The sequence below is a fragment of the Agelaius phoeniceus genome, chromosome 9 (genome assembly GCF_051311805.1).
Source record: "Agelaius phoeniceus isolate bAgePho1 chromosome 9, bAgePho1.hap1, whole genome shotgun sequence".
Lineage (NCBI taxonomy): Eukaryota > Metazoa > Chordata > Aves > Passeriformes > Icteridae > Agelaius > Agelaius phoeniceus.
The window spans coordinates 34,246,340-34,268,190 of NC_135273.1; the positions used below are offsets into that span (position 1 = coordinate 34,246,340).

Below are 21,851 nucleotides of genomic sequence, written 5' to 3' on the forward strand. Positions count from 1 at the left end.
GAAATGTAATGAAAATCATGCCTCACCTGGCCCTCCAGAGCACCAGCATCTGAGGGGCTGTTGCACCAGGCTAACCTAGAGACCTGCAAGCTGGAAAAGCAGGTCATGCTTTAACAGGGCAACCTCTGCGTGTTTTGTGCAGATTTAACTTTCCTGCACTCTTTGCTACACTGTTGCCATGGCAATGCTGTACCGGGAGCCTGCTGAGTCATTTGTGGTACAGGAGCAAAAGGAGGAAAACACCACAGCATCCCTGCCATGGGAATCTCACCAGGCAGGGCACAGGCTGCTTATCCCTATCCCTGCCATAGGAATCTCACCAGGCAGTGCACAGGCTGCTTATCCCCATCCTTGCCATGGGAATCTCACTAGGCAGGGCACAGGCTGCTTATCTCCATCCCTGCCATGGGACTCTCACCAGGCAGTGCACAGGCTGCTTATCCCCATCCTTGCCATGGGAATCTCACCAGTCATTGCATCCCCATCTCTGCCATGGGACTCTCACTAGTCAGTGCACAGGCTGCTTATCCCCATCCTTGCCATGGGAATCTCACCAGTCAGTGCACAGGCTGCTTATCCCCATCCCTGCCATGGGACTCTCACCAGTCAGGGCACAGGCTGCTTCTCCCCATCCCTGCCATAGGACTCACCAGTGAGTGCACAGGCTGCTTATCCCCATCCCTGCCATGGGAATCTCACCAGGCAGTGCACAGGCTGCTTATCCCCATCCCTGCCATGGGAATCTCACCAGGCAGTGCACAGGCTGCTTATCCCCATCCTTTCCATGGGACTCTCACCAGTCAGGGCACAGGCTGCTTATCCCCATCCCTGCCATGGGAATCTCACCAGTCAGTGCACAGGCTGCTTATCCCCATCCCTGCCATGGGACTCTCACCAGTCAGTGCATCCCCATCCCCATCCCTGCCATGGGACTCTCACCAGTCAGTGCATCCCCATCCCCATCCCTGCCATAGGAATCTCACCAGTCAGTGCACAGGCTGCTTATCCCCATCCCTGCCATGGGAATCTCACCAGGCAGTGCATCCCCATCCCTGCCATGGGACTCTCACCAGTCAGGGCACAGGCTGCTTATCCCCATCCCTGCCATGGGACTCTCACCAGGCAGTGCACAGGCTGCTTATCCCCATCCCTGCCATGGGACTCTCACCAGTCAGTGCATCCCCATCCCTGCCATGGGACTCTCACCAGTCAGTGCACAGGCTGCTTATCTCCATCCCTGCCATGGGACTCTCACCAGTCAGTGCACAGGCTGCTTATCCCCATCCCTGCCATGGGACTCTCACCAGTCAGTGCATCCCCATCCCTGCCATGGGACTCTCACCAGTCAGTGCACAGGCTGCTTATCTCCATCCCTGCCATGGGACTCTCACCAGGCAGGGCACAGGCTGCTTATCCCTATCCCTGCCATGGGACTCTCACCAGGCAGTGCACAGGCTGCTTATCCCCATCCCTTTGGGCAGCAGGCTGGCTCCAGGTGACCTTTCCAAGTGGCCCCAGTGCCAGGGATCAGGATCCTGCTTGGCACAGACACCTGGATTCAGATCCCTGTGCACTCGTGAGGGGCAGCAAAACCCAGCAAACCCTGCTGGGCTGGCTCACACCAACCACACCCTGGGGAGAGGGGAAAAAGGCTGCACAGGAGGCAGGGAAAACCACTGCCATGTTTAGAGGGTAAGCCATAACACTGAGGAGCTCAGCACAAAACATTGCTGTCTCCTCCTCTTTTGTTACCCAGGCAAAAACATAAACACAAACACAGTCTGACAGTGAAATATAACACTCATTTATCCCCAAAACAAGACCTGTCTGGGATACTGCTTTAATAACATGGCAGCTCTTCTGTGTATTAAGAGAATTGTGAAATCTTCTTACCTCATCTAGCTTGGATTGTCGGCAGGGGAAGGAAAATGTAAACCCGACTGGCAGTTTCTTGTCTTTGATTTGTTGTTTCTCCATAAAGTCTCCCAGGCATTCAGCAACATGATCAAAAAGCTGTAAGAAAAATATTAAACCACCGTGATTAGAGATACAGCTTCAGGGAGAAAATGTTTCAAACTCTATATGAAAACTGCTCTGAGTGAGGGGAAAGGGGAAAATAGCTCTCCAGATTTTAAAGGATGTATAAATGGCATAGCTATGAAAGTACTCTCAAGCAGGGTATATTAACAGCTTAATAATTAATACATTATGAAAAGCACTGTCCTTTTACACACCTAATTCTGCAGGCATCTTTTACACCCATATAAAAACAATTCCTGAAACAAGAGGCTCGTGGCTCTCGAGCCTGCTGTAACCCTTCCACTTAACATCTGATGAGAACAAAAATGCTCTTTTAACCTTTCTATAACAGGAAGGAGCCAGTCCAAAGAACATTTGGGATCCAGTCCCAGAGGAGGTTGAGCACTTTTACAGTGATGTAGAGAAGACAATATCTGCTTCACTCAAGCATTGCTGAGAGCAGAGAACCCAGCACTTTGAAGGAGCCACCCAAAAGAACATCATCTCATATCTAGGCCTAAAGCACACAAAAAACAAACAAAAAGGAAACCCAAGGGATTCATCTAAATATTTCCCATGTTCTGAGAAACAACCCAAAATGGGGATATTTTCTGCATTTTTTGAAAGGTTGAACTATGCAGGCAGCCTGCACCAGGCTTGTGGGTACCAACTCCCACCCAGATGGCACCTGTGACCATGGCACTCTGTGTCCCTGTCAGCCAGGCCAGGAACCAGGCAGGCACAAAGCACACTGAGCCACCTTGGAAGCCCCTCAGGTAGAGTGCAATGCTCAAAGCTGGAATCAAGCCTGAGCAATTGAAACAACAAAAACACAGGTTTGTATTTACCAGCACCTGAAAGCCAGACATGCTTCAACTGACCCCTACCACAGATGGATGGCAAGCTATTAACAAGTCACTGCCTGCCCCAGGATATAACTGTTTTATATCACATTTTAACTCCCTGAAAAACAAAAACCCAAAGAAAATGAAACAAATCCTATCTACAGCATTGGTGGGATGAGAGGAGGTAATCTGCCTAGAAGACTGGGGATAACTGGGAGGGAGTACACAAAGACATCTGTTGGTTCCAATTAGCCCACACAGCTTTATTAAGAACAATTGAGAGTCTTGGAGAGACAGGAATGTACTACAGACAGACTGCAGCAATTACAAAGGATGAATAGGAATATTTTGTCCTTCAAAGCAGGTCAAGAAGCAGTGTGTGTAATGTTACAATTAAACTGAACACCTTAAACTCATGCCTTAAATGAGGTCAGATTTGATTAAGGAAAAGTACAGTGGTTTCCCAGGGAGAATGTTGCCATTCATTGCCCTGGGCAAATCAAAGACATTTTTCTGAGCCCACGCAGAGAAACAACTTGGGAATGCAATGCACTCTGCTGCACTTCTGGAAGACAATTTTCAGCTGTCCAGATGAGAGACAGAGGAACTAGGAAAAGAACTAGTTACATAATAAAATATGGCAATTTCTCCAGGAGGAACACAGAAACAGCAGGAGTCTGTGTTTTGATTATGCTTCCCATCTGAAAGTATCTTGCTGAATACTCAGTCCTACTAAACTTTCAGCTGCTTCCAGGATTACAAACAAAACCCAAGGGCCAACCTCAAACCCCTTGGGAGTTCAGAGAGCAGGAAGCAGAAATGTTGACTGTATGTGTTGTTACAAAAATCCCTCTCATGCAACAAACTACAAACGCACAGAGAAAAGACGGGATCTGCTTTGTAAGTCTAAATGCAAAAAATTCCTGGGCATTCCCAACAGACTCCAAAAACTCCATGCACCTGCTGTGTTTGCCCACACAGGCCTGGCAGGACCTGCTAAAGACCACCTGTGTGAGTTAGCAGCACACTGGGAGGGCAGCTAATGAGATGCAAATGCAGTTAACCATTAGCCATAATGTGGACACTACAGGAGCTGTGTCTAGGCAGTGATGCACAGTCTGGCTGTGCTACTGCTGTTCATAAACCACAGAGGGATGGCATGGCTCAAAAGCAGAAAAAAGACAGGCATTTATTAGTTTTGCTACCACTGACACCCATAAATTTTTCCTAAGGAGACTCAAGACACACTGTGAGTGCCCATGCCCATACTAACATCCAAACCTCACCAGTGCCAAATGACTCTGACTGGACAGTAGAGGCAACATTACAAAGATCCAGTAAAATTTCATTAAAGCAGGGAAGGTGCACTGAGGAAAAATCAAAACCTTCTTTTACCCACAGATTTGCAGTAGGGAACAGTGTGAGCCAAATATTTTATCATATGTCAAAAATAGGGACAGAGAGTGGCCACAGCCACGAGGAAAGGACCAGTCTGATTTATAACCTGAGGCAATACAGTCTGAGACCCTGAGCAGCAGATCAGGTTTAATTCCCCTGACCAAGAAGCTGCCTGCTCAAGCTGGACTCTGAGGTCTCCACATCCAAGGATGCATTTGGCTGTCAGACAGGAGACTTGGACAAGCAACTGGAGTGCCAAGCCCCTCAATGGGGATGATTTAAGGAGCAAGGAAACCACAGTTTCAGATCCAGAGAACAGCCACAAATCTGTAAGTTACCTCCAGTGGAAGAACACAAAAAAGCAACACCAAAATCAAGTCTCAGGCACATTCCCATTCACTGAGCTGGCACAGGAGACAGGATTCTTAGAAATTTTAGACTTGCTATTACACTGCTGAAGTCAATCAGAGTTTTGCCCTTGACTTTGATGGGGAACTGTCTCTGAGTGGTAAAACTGTGAGCTCATGCCTGACAGATGGACAAAAACGAAAGTTTGAATGCCGTGATGTAGAAAATATCAAAATGAACCATGTTAGTGAGATGTGAAGCCATAAATCACAATCTTTCAATAAGCTGATTAGGCACTAAGCTTTAGGAGTGTAACTCAGCAAACTTAATGACACAGCTTGCTGGAAATCATTAGTAGCCTACCCTACACAGGCAGCTCAGTCCAAGTATTCCACAAATCTGGCTCAGACATTTCAGAAAACCTCAAGGGTAGACATCAGTCACAAGCACCAAGTCACCAGCTGCCTGTCTGCCTCCTGGGCATCCCCCATGCTTCCCTCTGAAGGCACACAGCAAGCACTGGATATCATCATAGAACAACTTCAAACCCAGCTGCTATTCTGATAATGCTCCCAAGTTCTGCTCTTATTTTCCTGGTACTTCAATACCATGCCCATGGGGTCAGCAGAAGCCTTGCTCACCTTTCTTTCAGCCTAAAAGCCATGACAAAGCCTATCAGCCTAAGCTCCACACTGCTGCTTCCCAGCAGCCAAATGGCCTTTGGATATTGAAAAATTAAAACACAGATATGACAAAGACATGGAAAGAAAGCAGACTTGATATCTCCCTTCCCAGCTCCTCCTTAGCACCCTTACCATGTCTCCATCCAGAATCCCCTAAAGCCAGCCTGCCTTGCCTCCCCAGGGCAGACACTGGGGTGTGCAGACATCCCTGCTGCCTGTCAGCCTCCAGCTCCTGACACCCATCCATGGACAAACAACCCCTGCTGCCACCCTGCCTCCGAGCAGCCCACCCAACTTCCCTGCCCCTGCCAGCCACAGCTCCAAAACCACCCTGTGGGAAAGCCACTGCATGACCTTTTGGCCCAAAACCAAAGCAAAAAGGTTAGGAGAAGTCCTTGCAAGAAGGTTATTTTACTGCCATGGTTCAGGTATCACAGCAATGCTTTTATCAGTTCTACTGACAAGCCATGAGTGCCATCTTACACTCAGTATGTACAGACAATAAAGGTACTAATGTGACTACAGAAAATATATGAAAGGTAGAAATGCTGTTCCCATAATTTTTCTTTTTCTCCTATTTTGCTTATTCTTCTGAAACAAGCTTTAAGTTTCCTGCAGGTCTCACACTCCTGAACAGCACCTCATTCTAATAAAAAGTGTAGAAACCTTGCTGTTTCCAACAATGAAAATTACTTGTTTTGCCTTAGGCTGACACAGAGACAAATCTGCCAGTGCAATCCACTTCCTGTTCATAAAAAAAAATACTTTCAAAGAACTCAATTTGAAATCCAAGTGAATGGATACAAATATTTTCTACTCTTGGAACAGGGAAGACATAAAAAAAAACCAAAAAACAAACCTTTCAATTACTCAACAAAACTTAAGTGAAGCTGTGCCAAAACATTCTATCAGCTTCCCGTAATTTTTTTTACAATGTACTTGTACTTTTCATGAATGCTGAGTTGCTCAGACTGCCAGCACAGAGATGTGGCTGTCATGGTGATTTCTACCCCTCATCTAACACTACAATTGCAGGGCTGGTCATGTTCATTGCTTACAAAGACTAAGTTGTTTTCCTGCTCTCCATTTGTACTAACAGAAAGTAAGTTCACTATAAAAGCCAGAATTTTTATTTCTAAGCCATTTTCCCCTCTCTTATCCAGAAGTCTCCCACATGATGACAGCAGCTTTGCAGCACCCATGCATGCTCTGTTTCACTTATTCCTTTTCAGTGTTGACACTGAGGTGCAGTCTGCATGCTGCAGGTACAACTGGCTAAGCTCAGTCTTGTGGGATTTTCTAAAACCTAAGGAGCTAATCTGCAGAGAGATGTGCCAAGGAGGAGGTGCTTACCCGTGTCCCACTCCCATGCATGATGTCCTCTGGGGTATTATAAATTTCACTTTCCATCTGCACCGTCTGCTTTTTCTCATGCGACACCTTCACCCGGAGGATTCGGAAGTAAGAACCACCAAGATCCAGTGCAATGAAATCTCCTTTCTCTATGTGGAAAACAAGACACAAGTGATTAAAAATCGTATGCAACACAAATCTGGGAAATATCAAGCTTGGTTAAGCGCAGCACTGAAGCAAATGTCCAGTTCCTACAGTGCCAGCTGCAGGGCACCCACCTGAACCTGATTCCATCAGTCTGATTCCCTAAATTTAGCAGGAAGCTGGTGCAATGGCAATGCCAACCACCACTGATACACAGGTAACTGCAATGAAGTTGAATTCAAAACAGTGAACAGTCTGTATCCAGATCTCATGATGAAGATGGCAGAGCAAAGATCTCAGGAGAGACCCAAAAGAGATGTTGAAAGCAGAGACAGTAAAATGAAGGGATGCCAGACCACTGAAAAGCTGCCTTTTGCTGTAAATAAACCTGTGTCATTTTGGCAAATAACAGTGGATGGTGGCTGCTCTAAAATCAACAAATTACACTGATGTAATAAAAGTAGGAACCACTCCCCATCTCATGTCCAGAAAGGCTGAAATTCCCTGCAAACTGCAGACAGATAAGAGAAGTCAAAGAAGGGACAGCTTAAAAAAACAGCCCTGTTTATTTTAACCCCAGTACAGCAGCCCTGTACTGCTGCAGGAGTTACTCAGCAGGTGTGATGCCTTGCACAGAGCTCCTACCATCTGCCCAGGAGGAAAGAGCTGGGGTACCTCCATCTCCCCCTGTGCTGGAGAGAGCTGAAGGCAATCCAGAACCCTCCAGTGTCACAGACTCCAGGCACGTGGCCTGGCTATCTGAGGAATGACACCTTTGGCACCCCTGGAGAGCAAGGCAAACATATTTGCCTGACCTACTCGTGCTATCTCATGCCCTACAAAAAAGGGAGCAAAGACAGTGATTGTCAAAGTCTGCAAAAAGATAATATTTAGGGAAGCAGAGTGCACAGCTTTCTCACACAGGAGCGTGTGTCCAGGCTGCAGATAATCACCAGGGCTCTTGGCAAGGATTTGTGTCTGTGCATGGCATCCCCAGGCTAACTGAGGCTGCTCAGAGGGCAGCAGAGCAAAGGCAGTGGTGTTTTCTCATCATCTTCCTCATCAGCTGTGACTTTCTGAAGGCCATTCCTAACACTGCCATTTTTCCACTTCTACCTAAATTCAAAGTGGAGGAAGCTCTAGCAGCTGGGATGATTGTTGTGACATGTTATCTCAAACACACTCAGCTCCCAGAGCCTTCTGACCCCAGGCTGTCATGAAAACTCCAGGTATGCAATTTATCCATGAGGATTTCTAGAGCCATACTTGCCTCTGAGATTACTCTGTCCAATCTCATATCAAAACTCATAAATCTGACCTAGTGAGCTGTTCCTCCTCATCACCCCATGCACCTCTGGGAGCCTCATCCCAGTCAGCAAAGCTGATGAACTGCACAAGGTGGCTCTCAGGACAGGATCTTTAACAGAAACAGACCAGGAGAGGCAAAAACACACTGCAAATGTCCCTGTGGTTTTCCAAGGCTGCAGTGTAACACAGAAACAAAACACTGTCATGTGAGAAACCACAAAGAACAATAAACACCATACAGAAAAACACAGCAAAATTACAGTGGGAGCCCACAACTTCTAATACACCTCCTAATTTTACTGCACTGCAATGCAACTTGTCCTTCTTGCTGCTCAGGACATGGGCAAGCTGAGTTTGTCAAAACACAGATCTTGCAGTGCTTCCCTGCCTGTTTCTGAGCAGTGTGGCTTTAAACACTGCTTTGCACCAGTACAAATGTCATTTAAAACATGAGCACACACAAACTGGAGATGCAGTTCCCTTTATTTGGCTCAGCATAAAAAATTCATAACCCACTTCACCACAGCCAGTCTGGAAGTCAAACACTGAGCACAAGTTTCTCATTAAAAGCCAAATACCCAAATAAGCTTTAAGTTATGGGTATCATCTGTTGAGTGCAAGCCATTACCTCCAAGAACTAATGGGAAAATCAACACTGGACCAGATGGCCCTTTTTAGTGTTTACCTCAAACAAACACTACACTTCTGAAATACCTTCCTTGTAAATAAATTAACAGGTTAGGGTGCTTGATTTCCAGCACCATCAAGCTCATTGCAAGGTAAAAAATTATGAAGAATCATCCTTCACCCTTTAAAAGGTCTCTGAACTAGAGTGTAAAGCATTCTGCATGCAACTAGAGTTTTGTCTTAGTGTACTTGTGGAATTAAACCCAAGTAGCAGCATTTAATCTGTGCTTTGTAACACCAAGGCACAATCAAAACCTGCTGTGAATTTATCTGGACTATGAAAGCATTTTGAATTAGCTTGAGGTACCATTCTGGGCACTGGGGACTGAAAAACCTCATGGCTTTTGTAAATTAAACAACTCTGAATGAAGGGGGGAAAAAAACTGCTAACATCAACACCTCCAGAGTCTCTAGAATTATTGCTCACAAACTCCTTGTTGAAAAAGAACACAAGCACAGATCTGAAACTAAACAACAGTATTTTTCTGAATAGTCAGCTCCCATAATAATAATTGGACTCAGAGGAAAGAGCTTACAAGGCAGTAATTAGAGACAGGCCAGAGAAAAGGGCAGGCTTTCAGCCTCTGGCTTTTCCGGAGGGACAGCTGAAGGCAGAAATTGCCATCTTTGGGCACATCAACACAGCCACATCCAGAGGGCCCCCCAGAACCTTTGGGAGGAAGAGGGAAGGGGCTCTACACCTGTCCTGGCAGCACCTGTGCCATGGCTGTGCCAGGCATGACAGGCACACAGGGTGAGTCAGGGAAAGAAATGCCACAACACCCCCTCAAAGCAAACATTGCTCATACCCAGCCTCAGAACATGCCCTTTCAGGGGCAGAATGGAATGGCTCTGCCTGCTTTTCTAACACCTATCCAAAGGGGCTCTAGCCACCCACACACACAGATCAGCACTGAGTTCTACAGAACTTGTCCTGGGCAAGGCACTGCCTTGCTGCAATCCATGCTGCAAAGCACTGCCAGCAGTGTGCCCAGCCTGGAGAGGCTGGCAGGAGCCAGGCAGGCTCAGGAGCAGGAACTGGGTGCCCTGGACACAATACACAAGGTTCTTTTTTAAGTAGGTGTGTAGTGCATGATCTGAAATGAATGCCCTGGCACACAGACACACCTACACACAGCCAGGGCTGCTCACTGCTCTGGCTCCTCCTGGGGCCCAGCAGTGCTCAGCAACTTCTCACACTTCTCTGGCCATGTGCAGGTCCCCCTTTTCCTGGGCCATCTCTAAGCCTTCCCAGATCGTACAATGGAACAATTTTCAAAATTATTTGACTCACTGCAAGCAGCTCAGGTTTGGTACTGTGCAGTGCCTGATGAAGCAGGGAACTGGGGACAAGTCACTACTCCAATGAACTCAAATAAATGAAAAAACAGGGATTTTGGAGCCAGTAGAAATGCTGGGATTCCACACAAAAGCCCTCAAGTCACCTCATGTGCAAACCCTGAGTGCAACCTCTGCCTGTGACCCAGCTGTGTGTGGCAGCTTCTGGTTTTCTCAATAGCTGACAAATTTCAACACAACATTTCAACATAACAGCCAGCAGTGCTAAATTAAGGGAAACAGAGGATTCACATACATTCTCCCTTTGGTTTTCCTCAGACAGCAAATAACATCTCAACTAAAAGCTTGAGATGGCAGAAAGCAACAGCAAAGCAAAGCTATCAAAGACTTTCACCTGCCAGACAGCAGCACCAATTTACACAAAGCACCTGGCCTCATGTTCTTTCACCAATAAATTCTCAATTTTAACTCAAACAAAAAATAAAGACTCAAAATAGGTAATAACTCTGTTATGCATTTCTTGCAATTGCTGCACACAGGTAGGCACCAAACTAGTTAACTTGTGGTAGGCACCACACTAGTTAACCAGCTCATGCTACATGAGAGGGAAACCCAGTGTTACTACTAAATAATAAACACTATTATATAATGTTTATAAATACATTTAGATACTCTATATATGGTATTTTTTACAAACACATAGTAATTTTTAAGTAACAAGCAATAGAGGCAGTCTTGGTCTCAATTACCAACATAACACCTTTTTGGTATCTGTGCCACTTTTATCTGGTACAGTTGGCATGGAAAAAACGAGCCTTGCATCCGGATGGAAAAAGCTTAGCACACCAGAGCAGCAGCTTTGCAGTCACATGCTACATCCTCCTCAAGTTCTGTGAGTTTTCCACCAAGACAGTTTGGAAGAGGAAGCTACAAAATGCAAAATTAATGCCTGGAAACTCAAATTCAGCCTGTAATGGTTCACAATTCCACTGGGGAAAAAATAAGAAGAGGAGATGTTAAAGGAAACAGCACATCACTAAAAGCCACTGTATTTAGGACTCTAGGTCACATGAGAGTGAACTGCATGAATCAAAAATCATTCTGTGTGAAGTACTGACTGTTGGCAGACAGGTCTCAGATTAAATGTACTGAGGGATAGTCAACCTGCTAGGAAGGGCCCTTCCATTGGCATCAAAATGGCTTTGACAAAGGAATCACAAAATCTCCCAGCATCTGTGGGAACAGACCTGCACAGAGAGGAGGCTGCCTTTGAAACGCTGTCTGGGCTTGCCAGGAAGCAAATCCCTCTTGTTCTTGGTAGGACATTGTGCATTTCCCACAAAGCACACTGTGCTTACTATGGCAAACAAACCCCCAGCTGCTTACCTGAACCGTCAGGAATGGACCTCACAAAGGTGGGAAGCATCTTCACAGTGGCTGTTGGGTTGAAATCCCTGGAGAGGCCGTTCTTCATCTCCCTCCTGAAGCGAGCCATGACGTCCAGCAGCGTTTCATCCGAGAGCCGCATGGCGTAGAGGTACTTGTCAATCTGGGGGGACACACAGCACCCCAGCGTCAAGGGCTGCCCTCTCTGTCACTGCAAGGGTGGTGTACAGCCCCAGCACGGCCCCAGGGCTCTGGCCAAGCTCAGGACACAGCCTCATGCCTTATCTTCTGACTCAAAGTCATGGAGAATGCTCCAGAAGTCTAAGGCCTCCGAGGTGAGCTCCCTCCTACTGTCTCCCCACGGCACAACACAGCCCCACATCACTTTGCCTCCTCACTCCCACACAAAACCATCTGCCCACAGCCTCAGACCACTACCTCCAGCCCTTGCCCAACTTCTCAGCTCTCCTGAGTGTCCATGAGCTGAACAGCTGGAGCTAAAAATCCCTCTTTTGGCACCTTGTCCCAGCTGGGGAGATGTGGGTGTCAGGGGGGTTTTGTGTTTAAAGCCTCACATTGAGAAGGACTTGCCACAGGGGTTTTGGGGCTACATCACAGGCTGAGAAATTATTTTGGTGTAGCAGACCACTCTCCCTATCCCACTCCAAAGCTATAATGACCAGAGGGTCTGGAAAGACAGACTTGACTGTGAGCAGATGGCACCTTCCTTCTCATGACAAAACATCAAATTAAAAGTTGTTGACTTCTCCTTTGTGGCTTGTTTTACCTCCTTGGAAAAAGGAGGCAGTTCTAGTTTTCCAACAATATTGCTTTCCATAATATTACAACCACCTTCACTGTCAGGAAGACTGAGAGATGCTTTGATGCCTGAAAAATACAACATGGCCTGGAGGGGTTCTTGCCAAACACACCTCCCACCCTTTTTACCTCAGTTGCCAGTCTATTCTTGCCTTGTTTCTTTACCTGCCTTGGAAATTTGGTTCCACAAATGGCTCAGATCGAAGCCACACCTTTGGGATCACTTTTGCTTGCAGCTTAGCAAGACAAAAAATAAAACCCTGCCCATGTTTTCTGTCCTCAGCAAAACTGGAAAAGCCACCTCATTTTAAACCCCAGGCCAGCTCTGTGCCAAGGCTCCCTGTGTCTCCTTGGCTGCTCTGGAAGCCCTGAGAACAGCTCATCTCCAAGCTGGCATTTGTATCTTACAAGACCAAGGCCACAAAAAACCACTTTATGTAAACCATAGGCACACAAGCACTCCATATACCAGGGACTTTGAGACGGGAAGCGATGAATAATGCCCTTCACAAAGGAAATGCAATCAAAATCTCATTAAACCCTAAACTGGCCATAAAACCAGCACCAATCTAATTGCTCATACAGAAAGCACTCCTGCCCACCCTACTCAAGGTCTCCCCAAAGACAGTATCTCCCTGAGCCAGACACCCTCCTGCCATGACCCAGCACTTATTTACACAGACAGGAAGAAGGCATGGAGAGTGCTGCTGGGCACAGCATCCAGCCTGATCCCCAACCACAGGGCTGGGGGCCAGGCAAGCCTGGACCACAGGGGACACAGCCAGAGGCTGCACAAGCTGTGAACTTTTCAATGTCGTTGCTTGCAGAGGAACAATACCATGATTGATAACACCACGATGAAATGAGACCGTGCATTTTCCCCACGAACCGGTGACGTGACGGTGCAGGCGTACAGCTGAAGGGTAGAAGAGCTGAGCTCAGGTTCTCTGCAACAGAGGCCAAATGCAAGACCCCAGGGCAGCATCCCCACATCCCTGCTGTGTCCTGCGCCGCCCTCATGGGCCAGCAGCCCCTTCACAGCAACAACCACAGCCAGTCACAGGCATCCTTTCACTCCAAGAATAAAATCCTGGATGGGATGTGCCCTCTCTGCAGCCCCAAACGCCGTGGGGATTGATGCAGAGGCCGGAGTCTGGCTAAGCAAGAAGGTCTCTCCTTCATGGCAAACCCTGCCATGTTTTTTTTAGCAGAGTGTGTAAAGCCATGATGTCAGAGCATGAGGATACTCCCTTTAAAAGGAGGGGAGGAACCAACCTCTTTTTCAGGCTGAGCTTTCAGCAGCCCACGCTGCCGCTCAGAGGGACGATTCCCCAGCTCTCCCAGTGAAAGCTACAGTAAACACCACTCACAGTCAGACTAATACACCCCTCTACAAAGCCCCACTGCTGCATCCTCCTCCCAAAAGCAGGGCGGAAGGGTTCCCGCTCACCGAAAGCGCTGCTGTGAGCGCAGGTTGTGGCGTTTGCACAGTCAGGACTGACGAGCCCATTCTCCCCACCTCTGCCCCTGTGCTGCCCTCAGCAGCGAGGGAAAAGGGAGGGAGGGCTCTTTCTGCTGCCGTGAGAGACCAATGAGAGCTGCCAGCGCCCTTACATAATTGGGCTGGACTCTCCTGCACGCAGGGAGCATCCCCTGCACGGCTTTGCATGGCACCCGGGCCATCCATCTCCACCGCCGAGAGAGATTCCCGGGGCGGGGACACCGAGCCTCTGCTTGAAAAAAGTCACTCCTACGTGTTACAGCTTCCAAAACCACGGAAAACTAAAAAAAAAAAAAAAAATAAAAAAAAAAAAGGGGGGGGGGGGGGGGGAAAGAGGCAGGTTTTTATTTTCTCCCTGGCGGGAAGAGGTTTAGTCATTCCAGCAGTGTGGCAGCAAGGGAGTAAGTGCAGCCCTCCAAGGGAAAACTCCCAGCAAACAGCCATAAATAACTTGAGGAGGGGGGGCTGGAGGCTGGATTAGGGGATGGAGGTTTAATAACTCCCTGCTCTGCCGGCAATAAAAGCCGATCAGAAAGCAAATCTCAGCCGTGGGCACGGGGAAGCTGTGGAAAGGCTGCCCAGGACAGACAGGGGCAGCCCCACTGAGGCTCCCATGGGAGACAGGTACAGCCCTTCCCAGGGGATGGCAGAGGGCAGGAACAATTCCAGACAAGGAGCAGAAACACTCCTTTATTTAGCTGCCACCTCAGAGTCACCTCCCGAGGAAGGGCATCTTCCCAGGCTGCCACTATGGGAGTCCTCCAAGAGATCAGTCACTTTTCTTTCTCTTTTTCTCAAAGGAGACCAACACAAACCAGAGACAGAATCTGTGAGCAATTTTTTAAAAATAGGATTTCATCGTCTGAACCACATTCACGTTATTTTTTCCTGGTCACACAGGAAGGACACAGTTTGTACTTGGGGAAAAGAAGTTTCTGAAAATCCAGCCACTGCAGCAGTTGTGAATAATTATAAATGAAACAGGCAGCACTAAAGGTTTATACTTAAGGGCCATTCCTTAAACACATGCCTCCATCCCCAGACACTGACAGCAGTCAGTGGTATCCAAGAAGAGAGCACACCCAGAACGATTTCAGAAATCATTAGCACCTATTTTACCGACACAGACTTCATGCCAAAACTCTTCACCACGAAAACATTTTTCTGCAGAGCTAATCATACTCCTTTCAGCATGAGGAAGATTCATCAGGAGCCAAAGCAGGTTAAAACAAGTAGTTTAGACATTTGGAAATTGTTTGCGCTTACTGATGATTTATCAGATCGGTTCCTAAAAAGCCTTTATAGGGGCGGGTCACCAATACAGGGATCTTCTGGATACTAGTTGTTACATTTTATACTACATTCCAACACATTTTTTCAAGGTTAAACATCTACATGTCCCTCCTGGACTGCAAGATCCTTTTCTTCACTCAGGTAAGACAACAAAAACATATTGTTCCCCTGACAGACAGAAACCAGGCAACACCTAGAGGCTCCCTTTGCCGGGGCCAGCTACGGCAGGTACAAACCTGCTGGGAACAAAAGGCAGTTTTACAAAGTTTTACAAAGCTCTCCCCACACAGGGCAGTGGCACAGCTGCCAGGCACCCTCCGTGTCTCCCTCACCCCTCAGGATGGGATCCAGCCCTTCAGAGAAATCAGGGCCACAGCTGAGTTTGGGCCAAGTCCCCTGTCTGAGGCAGGCTGCTGAGCTCCTGCTGCTGTCCTCAGAATGTCACAAACATTCAGGTGACAGATGTCGGCAAAAACATCTGGATAATTTAAGCTGCTTGGACCACATGTGTATTCACACAGCACAGGGCATCACACACTGCCAGCTTGCTGCACACTAAGGTGGCATGGAAGTGCCATTATGAGTGGTTTCACTGGAAAATGCTCCCTTGCAGGGGCCGCAGGGTTCACACGATGAGCAACCCCTTCCTTCAACTCTACACCTCCACCTTGCCAGGACTCATCTTGAAAAACATTCAAAAAATGACATTAAAAAAAAAAACAACACACTGAAACTTAAGGGGGTACCCACAAACCCAGCAGAACCAGTACAGAAGCACTGGCTCTCAGATGCAGGTTATCCCTTTCAGGGCCTGAAACCACCAGCCCCATCCATGCCCCTCCACAGGCTTCCCACCGTGGAAAGGCAGCTGCAGAGCATTTCAGAGAAGATAATTAAAAAAAAGAAAAAAAAAAAAAGAAGGAAAAGAAGGTCACAAGAGAAGAAGAAGGTTCAGCTTTGGCTCGCCGGTACTTTTAGCCCGTTTCCAGCCCTCCTGTGAGCCACAGCAGCATCCTGAAGGTGACCCGCCAGCTGTGCCACCAGGCACTGAGCCTGGCTGTGGCAGACCAGCGAGGCAGAGGAGCAGCCTCGGCATCCAGGAGCCCCACGGGGCAGCAGGGAGAGCAGGGACAACGCCTTGCTTGGCAGCCCTGAGCCACAGGCACGTACCAGCAGAAAGTGCTGCTCTCCCGGAAGCCGGGAGGAGAGGGAGGGACCTGAAATGAAGCCGTGCCTGCACGTATCCCTAGGAGCTGCACACTGATGGAGCACAAACCTCTCCAGCAGCACGCTGAGGTGGAGCAAGAGCACTTTTGCCCCACGGGGAAGCAGGGAATGGAGCCCACCAGCTGCCAGCAGCTGCCGGGCAGCGGAGCCTCTGGCTGCCACAGACATCCTCCCCGCAGGACAGCCACAACCGAGGAGGCTCAATATCCGTTCCAAAAGGACACAAACAGGAAAAGATGTCTTACAGCCTCTAAAAACAGTAGCCTGCTTTTTTGACTTTTCAAATGGGTTTTATTTTTTTAGTTGGCTCTTCCAGACAAAACCAGCTTGATCCATAAGAATGCTTTACAGCTCCCTGGCCAAATGGTTTCCCATACTGTCAGACAATAGCAGCCCCATGGTGCCAAACCAGCCTGCAATAAATAACCCCCAGAACACCACAGAGTTTCTCTGTGCCTTCCCCACAGCCTTTCTGCCGCCCCTCGGCCACCACACACACTCGTGCTTATCTTGGCCTTCTAAATATAACACACACAGCGAGACAGAGAAGGCCCTGGCCGGGCAGGCACGCCTGGCACCAGCAGCAGCACTCACAAATCCTGCAGGCAAAGGAGCACAGTGGGCCTGGCAATAGGAGAGGCATGGATGTGCGGCCAGGAGGTGCAGGATGCTGCAGGCTGTGCCTCTGGCTCCTCATGAGAGCCCAAATTCCAGCAGTGTGGCAGCAAGGGAGTAAGTGCAGTAACCATGGGAAGCTGTGCTGGGTTTTGTCCGAGGGAGGAGCGGGCACGGCTGAGCCCACCTCGAGCGGGGCAGGATGGGTCACCCAGACACTGGAGCTGAGGTCAGCCCAGGCACAGGCAGCAGCCCAAAGGGATGGATGAGGCGCTCTCCTCCCGCTGGGGAGACGCTCAAGCCCCAAGAACACTACAAATCAGTACTACTAATGCCGTCATTGAGGCTTTCCCGAAATATTTTAGGGATGCCCACAGCCACACGCCCAGGTGGGTCACACGGCACGCCTGAGGAGGTGGCAGAGGGGAAGCCTCGCTCTCCTGACGTCAGCCCGACTCACCGACATTTGCAATTATTTTCCCAATTCGTGTCCCCACATCCTAGCCCCAGGCTCCCCGCTCCCTACAGCTCTGCAATATGCTCAGCCAGGACCTAACTGCCATGTTTTTATTTATCCTGTTCCCCGCTCCCTTTTCCTTGTGCCAGTGCTGGATCCCAGCGCTGTGCCAACCACACAGCAGCAACCTCCTAATGCTGGAGGGAAAGAAGCCTATAGAAATGCTTCTTTTTAAGCACAGCCGACAACCATTTCCTGTAAATTCCGATCCTCCAGCGGCACATAATTCAAAAACTGCCTGCTCCTCGCCTGCCGGAATGGGGATGCTCCCAGGCATCCTCGGAAAGAAGGGGAAATCCCCTTTCCGGGGATGCTGGTGCCGACGAAAACCATGAAAAGCCATCGCCCCCATCCCTCACTGCCAAAGCCCCCAGGTCCTGCCTGACCGGACGCTGTGCATCCATCACCCACACCCCACTGCCATCTCCACCGGCGATGCTCTAGAGAGTTTAAACGCGGGGTTATCCCTCCTTCCTCCCGCAGCCGGGTGGCTCTGGGGACAAAGCAACGAAACCGTGCGGGGGGAGAAAAAATTAATTTTTTTTTTAACAATTTTAAAAATTAAAAAAAAAAAAAACAGGAGGCGTGGGCGGGGGGCGGCCCTGGGCGGAGGGATGTCCATCTGACCTTTTTGACCTGGTCCTCCTTCAGCTCCGTGAAGTAGTAGGCCAGGAGCTGGGCGGCGATCATCCTGCCGGCTGCAGCGGCGGCTCCGCGCACGCAGCGATGCGGGGCCCGGGGATGGCCGCGCCGAGCCCAGCCCAGCCCAGCCGAGCGCCGCCCCTTCCTCCTCCTCCTCCTCCTCCAGCGCCCGGCCCCGGCCCGGCCCGGCCCCGCCCGGGTGCGGGCGCCCAGCGGCTCCGTGCTGTGCCCGGCCTGCAGGAGGTGGAGGAGGAGGAGGGCAGCGCCCCGCTGTCACCCTGAGGGGCTCCACAGCCGCCATGGAGGCGGGCGGCTGAGGGCTTCCCTGAGGGGAAAAAAGGAGACAAAAAGCCCTTCTTGGTGGCCAAGGCCGGTGGCATCGTGGCCTGTGCCAGGGATAGTGTGAGGAAGCAGAGGATAGAGGAACCAGAGCCAGGAGCAGGGCAGTGATTCTCCGCCGTGCTCAGCACTGGTGGGGCCGCACCTCGAGTGCTGTGCCCAGTTCTGGGCCCCTGGATTTGGGAAGGTGCTGGAACGTGTCCAGAGAAAGGCAGCAGAGTTGGGGAAGGGTCTGGAGCACAAATCTGACCAGGAGTGGCTGGGGAAGCCGGGGTGTTGAGCCCGGAGGAGGCTCAGGGTACCTGATCGCTCTCTGCAGCCCCCTGGCAGAAGGCTGTGGCCACGAGGGGAGCAGGCAGGACGAGAGGACATAGCTTTAAGCTGTGCCAGGGGGGGTTAGGTTTGGCATTAGGAGGAATTTCTTTAGGAAAAGGGTGATTAGGCATTGGAATGGGCTGCCCAGGGAGTGGTGGAGTCACCTCCCTGGAGAGGTGTGAGGAAAGATTGGACGTGACACTGGATGCCGTGCCTCGGCTGACACGGCGGGGTCAGGCCTAGGAGGCACAGGGTGTACTGTGGTGATTGTTACAGGGATCCTGTGCAGGGCCAGCAAACCCACTCTGATCCCTGTGGATCCCTTCCAGCTCAGGATATCCTATGATTCTATGATAATACACCGATGGAGACGGCTCCTCCTCCCCACAGCTTTGCCATGTTGGAGCGCATTCCTTGCGCCCCAAGGAGTCATCCACCACCATGAGGGCTCTGAGGGCCCACACACACATAAGCAAAGTGACACAGGGCCCCTCCAAAAAAAGCTAAAGGCCTTTGTCAAGAGACACATTGTCAGCAGCCTATGGGGGCTCTTGCCTGCACCTTGTCCTTGCACAGGAACAGGAACACACATCCGTGCAAAGGAGGAGGTGTGATTTGCATACAGATTGTCTACCACACTAGAAGTGATTAAAAATCTGCCTCTTGAATTTCCGGCTTCCTTTTTAGTGCTGCTTTAATTAAATGGCCAAAATCAAGAGCTGTTTTGGCAGACACATCCTCCTTCAGACTGCCCTAGTCACTGCAGGCAGGGTGGGCAGGGTTTCCTTCTCTGGCTCCAAGCTCAGAGAGATTTTCATCACGCATTTCACTGCTCTGCACGTGTTACTCCTGCTCATTTGTTTGCCAAGCTGAGGAGCAAGCTGTGCTCCCCAGAGCAGCCAGGCTGCCCTGCTGCAGGCACAGGGCCCTGCCACCAGCACAGCTGGAGCTCACAGCTGGAGCCCACGCGTGGCACAGGCACTGGGGCTCAGCTGAATCATCCCAGTGCCCAGCAGTGTCACCAATCCCTTGCACAGACTGACTGAGCTCTCCTGCAGATGTAATTCCCTGCTCAGTCATGCTCCTCCTCTGCTGCTGGTCAGAAACTATCTTTAATTCCCAGCCAGGCTTGCTCCTGTTTTCAATCCATCTGTCATCTGCTAAGCCCTGTCTTTCATCTGAAACCACTCTCCTCACTCTCGGGTGCTGGCTTTCTATAAATACTCTGGAAGTAACCCGACACATTCACAGCTTTTGCTTCACTAGGTGAGACAGACTTCGCTCTTTTTGGTCTGAATGCTGCCTGATACTGCTCAATTCCCACAGGATTTATGTCACTGGAGCTGCCTCTACGTGTGGTTTACAAGTGCTACTATCTATCTCCTCCTGCTCAGACACCCCAAACACCACCCACACGCACAATGCCCCCTTCAGTTACCTTGCTGAGGGAATGCTTGCTCATTTAAAACACCTGGACACAAACTTGAGTGGTTTTCAACCAATCTTTGACCAAATAAAAGGAATTCAAAGCATCCCCTCTGGCACTCAAGGAATTTGAATCAGACAGCTAAAATACTCACAGTGGACTTCTCTTTAATATGACACTGTTGCAAGAATATGCAAGAGTAGGACATTTGGTTTTTTTGTCTGCCAAAATTTTGACTTGGGAGTGAATTCAGAATGTCATAGATCACTGAAGTGGCCTTTGGCTCCCTGGTCATTTGCATTGTAACATATTTCCGAACTCAAAAACAACAGTCTCGGATTTCCTTTAAGCTACAAGAAGCAAAAAGTAAGTTCAGAACATCACTAGACAAGGATATCCTATGATTCACACTTGGTTCTGTGCAATGAAAATAAAACCTGCACACATCACAATCCCCCAAATACGTTAAAGAATTAAGTCTACACTGGTGCAGGAGGGGGTTCATGTGACATAGTCAAGAGCAATTAAGAGATGGTTAAACAAGTATTGCAAATAGTTGGGTTTGTCTTCAGTTGCTGAGCATGGCATTCAGGAAGAATGAACTTAACAGAGTAAAAGCCACTGGAGAAAATGTAGCAGTCCCTGCAAGGCAAGAGAGCTGCAATATTTAAATGTGTGGTGTTTTTAAACTGCTCCGTGCGAGGGTAGGAGCACATGACCAGCTTTGATGCCATAACCAGCACGGGGATGAATGAGCTGCCCCCTGCCAGGGAGCTGGAAGGGCAGCCAGACATCCCTATGGACTCCCTACCCTTGGCAAGCCCTCCTTGCCCTGCCAGGCCAGCAGCGAGGCCCAGGTGCTGTTTTTGGGGCCCTGGGAGGAGCTGTGCACAGGCTGCCAGGGAGAGGCAAGCAGCTCTGCACTTCTGTGAGTCTCCCACTGCCACAGCACCCAGCCCTGGGCTTGCCTTTCTGCTTTACTGGAAGGGATCAATTCAGCAGCCAATTAATTACCAGCATCTCAGCAGGCTATTTTGAAAGGCACTGTCCTTTAAGACAAATTACTGGAGGCTGAACGTGACACCTGATGACTTGCAGCTATTTTGATTGAGCTCTAATCTTATTGGCCCCATTTAACGCTGCCCAAGTGTCTCAGCTGACTGAAGTAATTCGGTGAATCAGCTCTCCTGGCTGTGGGTAAGATTTTTTTCCCAATTTGCCAATTTCTTCATTAAATATTCACTGCTCTGTACAAGTCTGCATTCTGATTGAACTGTACAATGAGGGGATTCTTTTGTTTCAATCTTATCACATAGTTTTGATGTACACAGCTGATAGATGCTTCCTACTTTTGTAGGAAAAAAAATAAAAGTTGTAGTTGTGTTTGCTGGGGTTATTTTTAGGTGTCTGGAAAATGCTCAATCCCCTTTTCTCCCACATTGCATTTTCCTTTCACAATCCTCAAAGCAAAGTGTTTATTAGAGATGCTGCTTTCTTTCACTAAGTTCCCAGTTCCTGCCAGCACTTCTGACTGAGGAGGGAAAGCTCCCATTCCAGTAGGAAACCAAGTACTTGCACAGGAGAAATCACCATTCCTTTGTGCTGAACTTAATGCAGAAGCTACTAAGAAACTCTAAAAGCAGCAGATAAATCAGTTTGATGAGCAATTCAGTGGAACAAGTTTAAC

General features: G+C 49.0%; 1 protein-coding gene across 1 annotated transcript in view; it reads right to left on the bottom strand.

Moving 5' to 3' along the window:
* The window catches only part of LOC129122953 (hexokinase-1), a 39,233-nt gene extending 21,006 nt beyond the window's left edge, over window positions 1-18,227 (bottom strand). Inside the window, exons 1-4 of the mRNA XM_054637092.2 lie at window positions 18,070-18,227; window positions 11,471-11,633; window positions 6,647-6,795; window positions 1,894-2,013 (exon numbers count right to left, since the gene is read on the bottom strand). Of these exons, the coding sequence (XP_054493067.1) occupies window positions 1,894-2,013; window positions 6,647-6,795; window positions 11,471-11,633; window positions 18,070-18,132 (495 nt within the window). The 5' untranslated portion in view covers window positions 18,133-18,227. The remainder of the gene's footprint in view (window positions 1-1,893; window positions 2,014-6,646; window positions 6,796-11,470; window positions 11,634-18,069) is intronic.
* Between the last annotated feature and the right edge of the window lie 3,624 nt (window positions 18,228-21,851).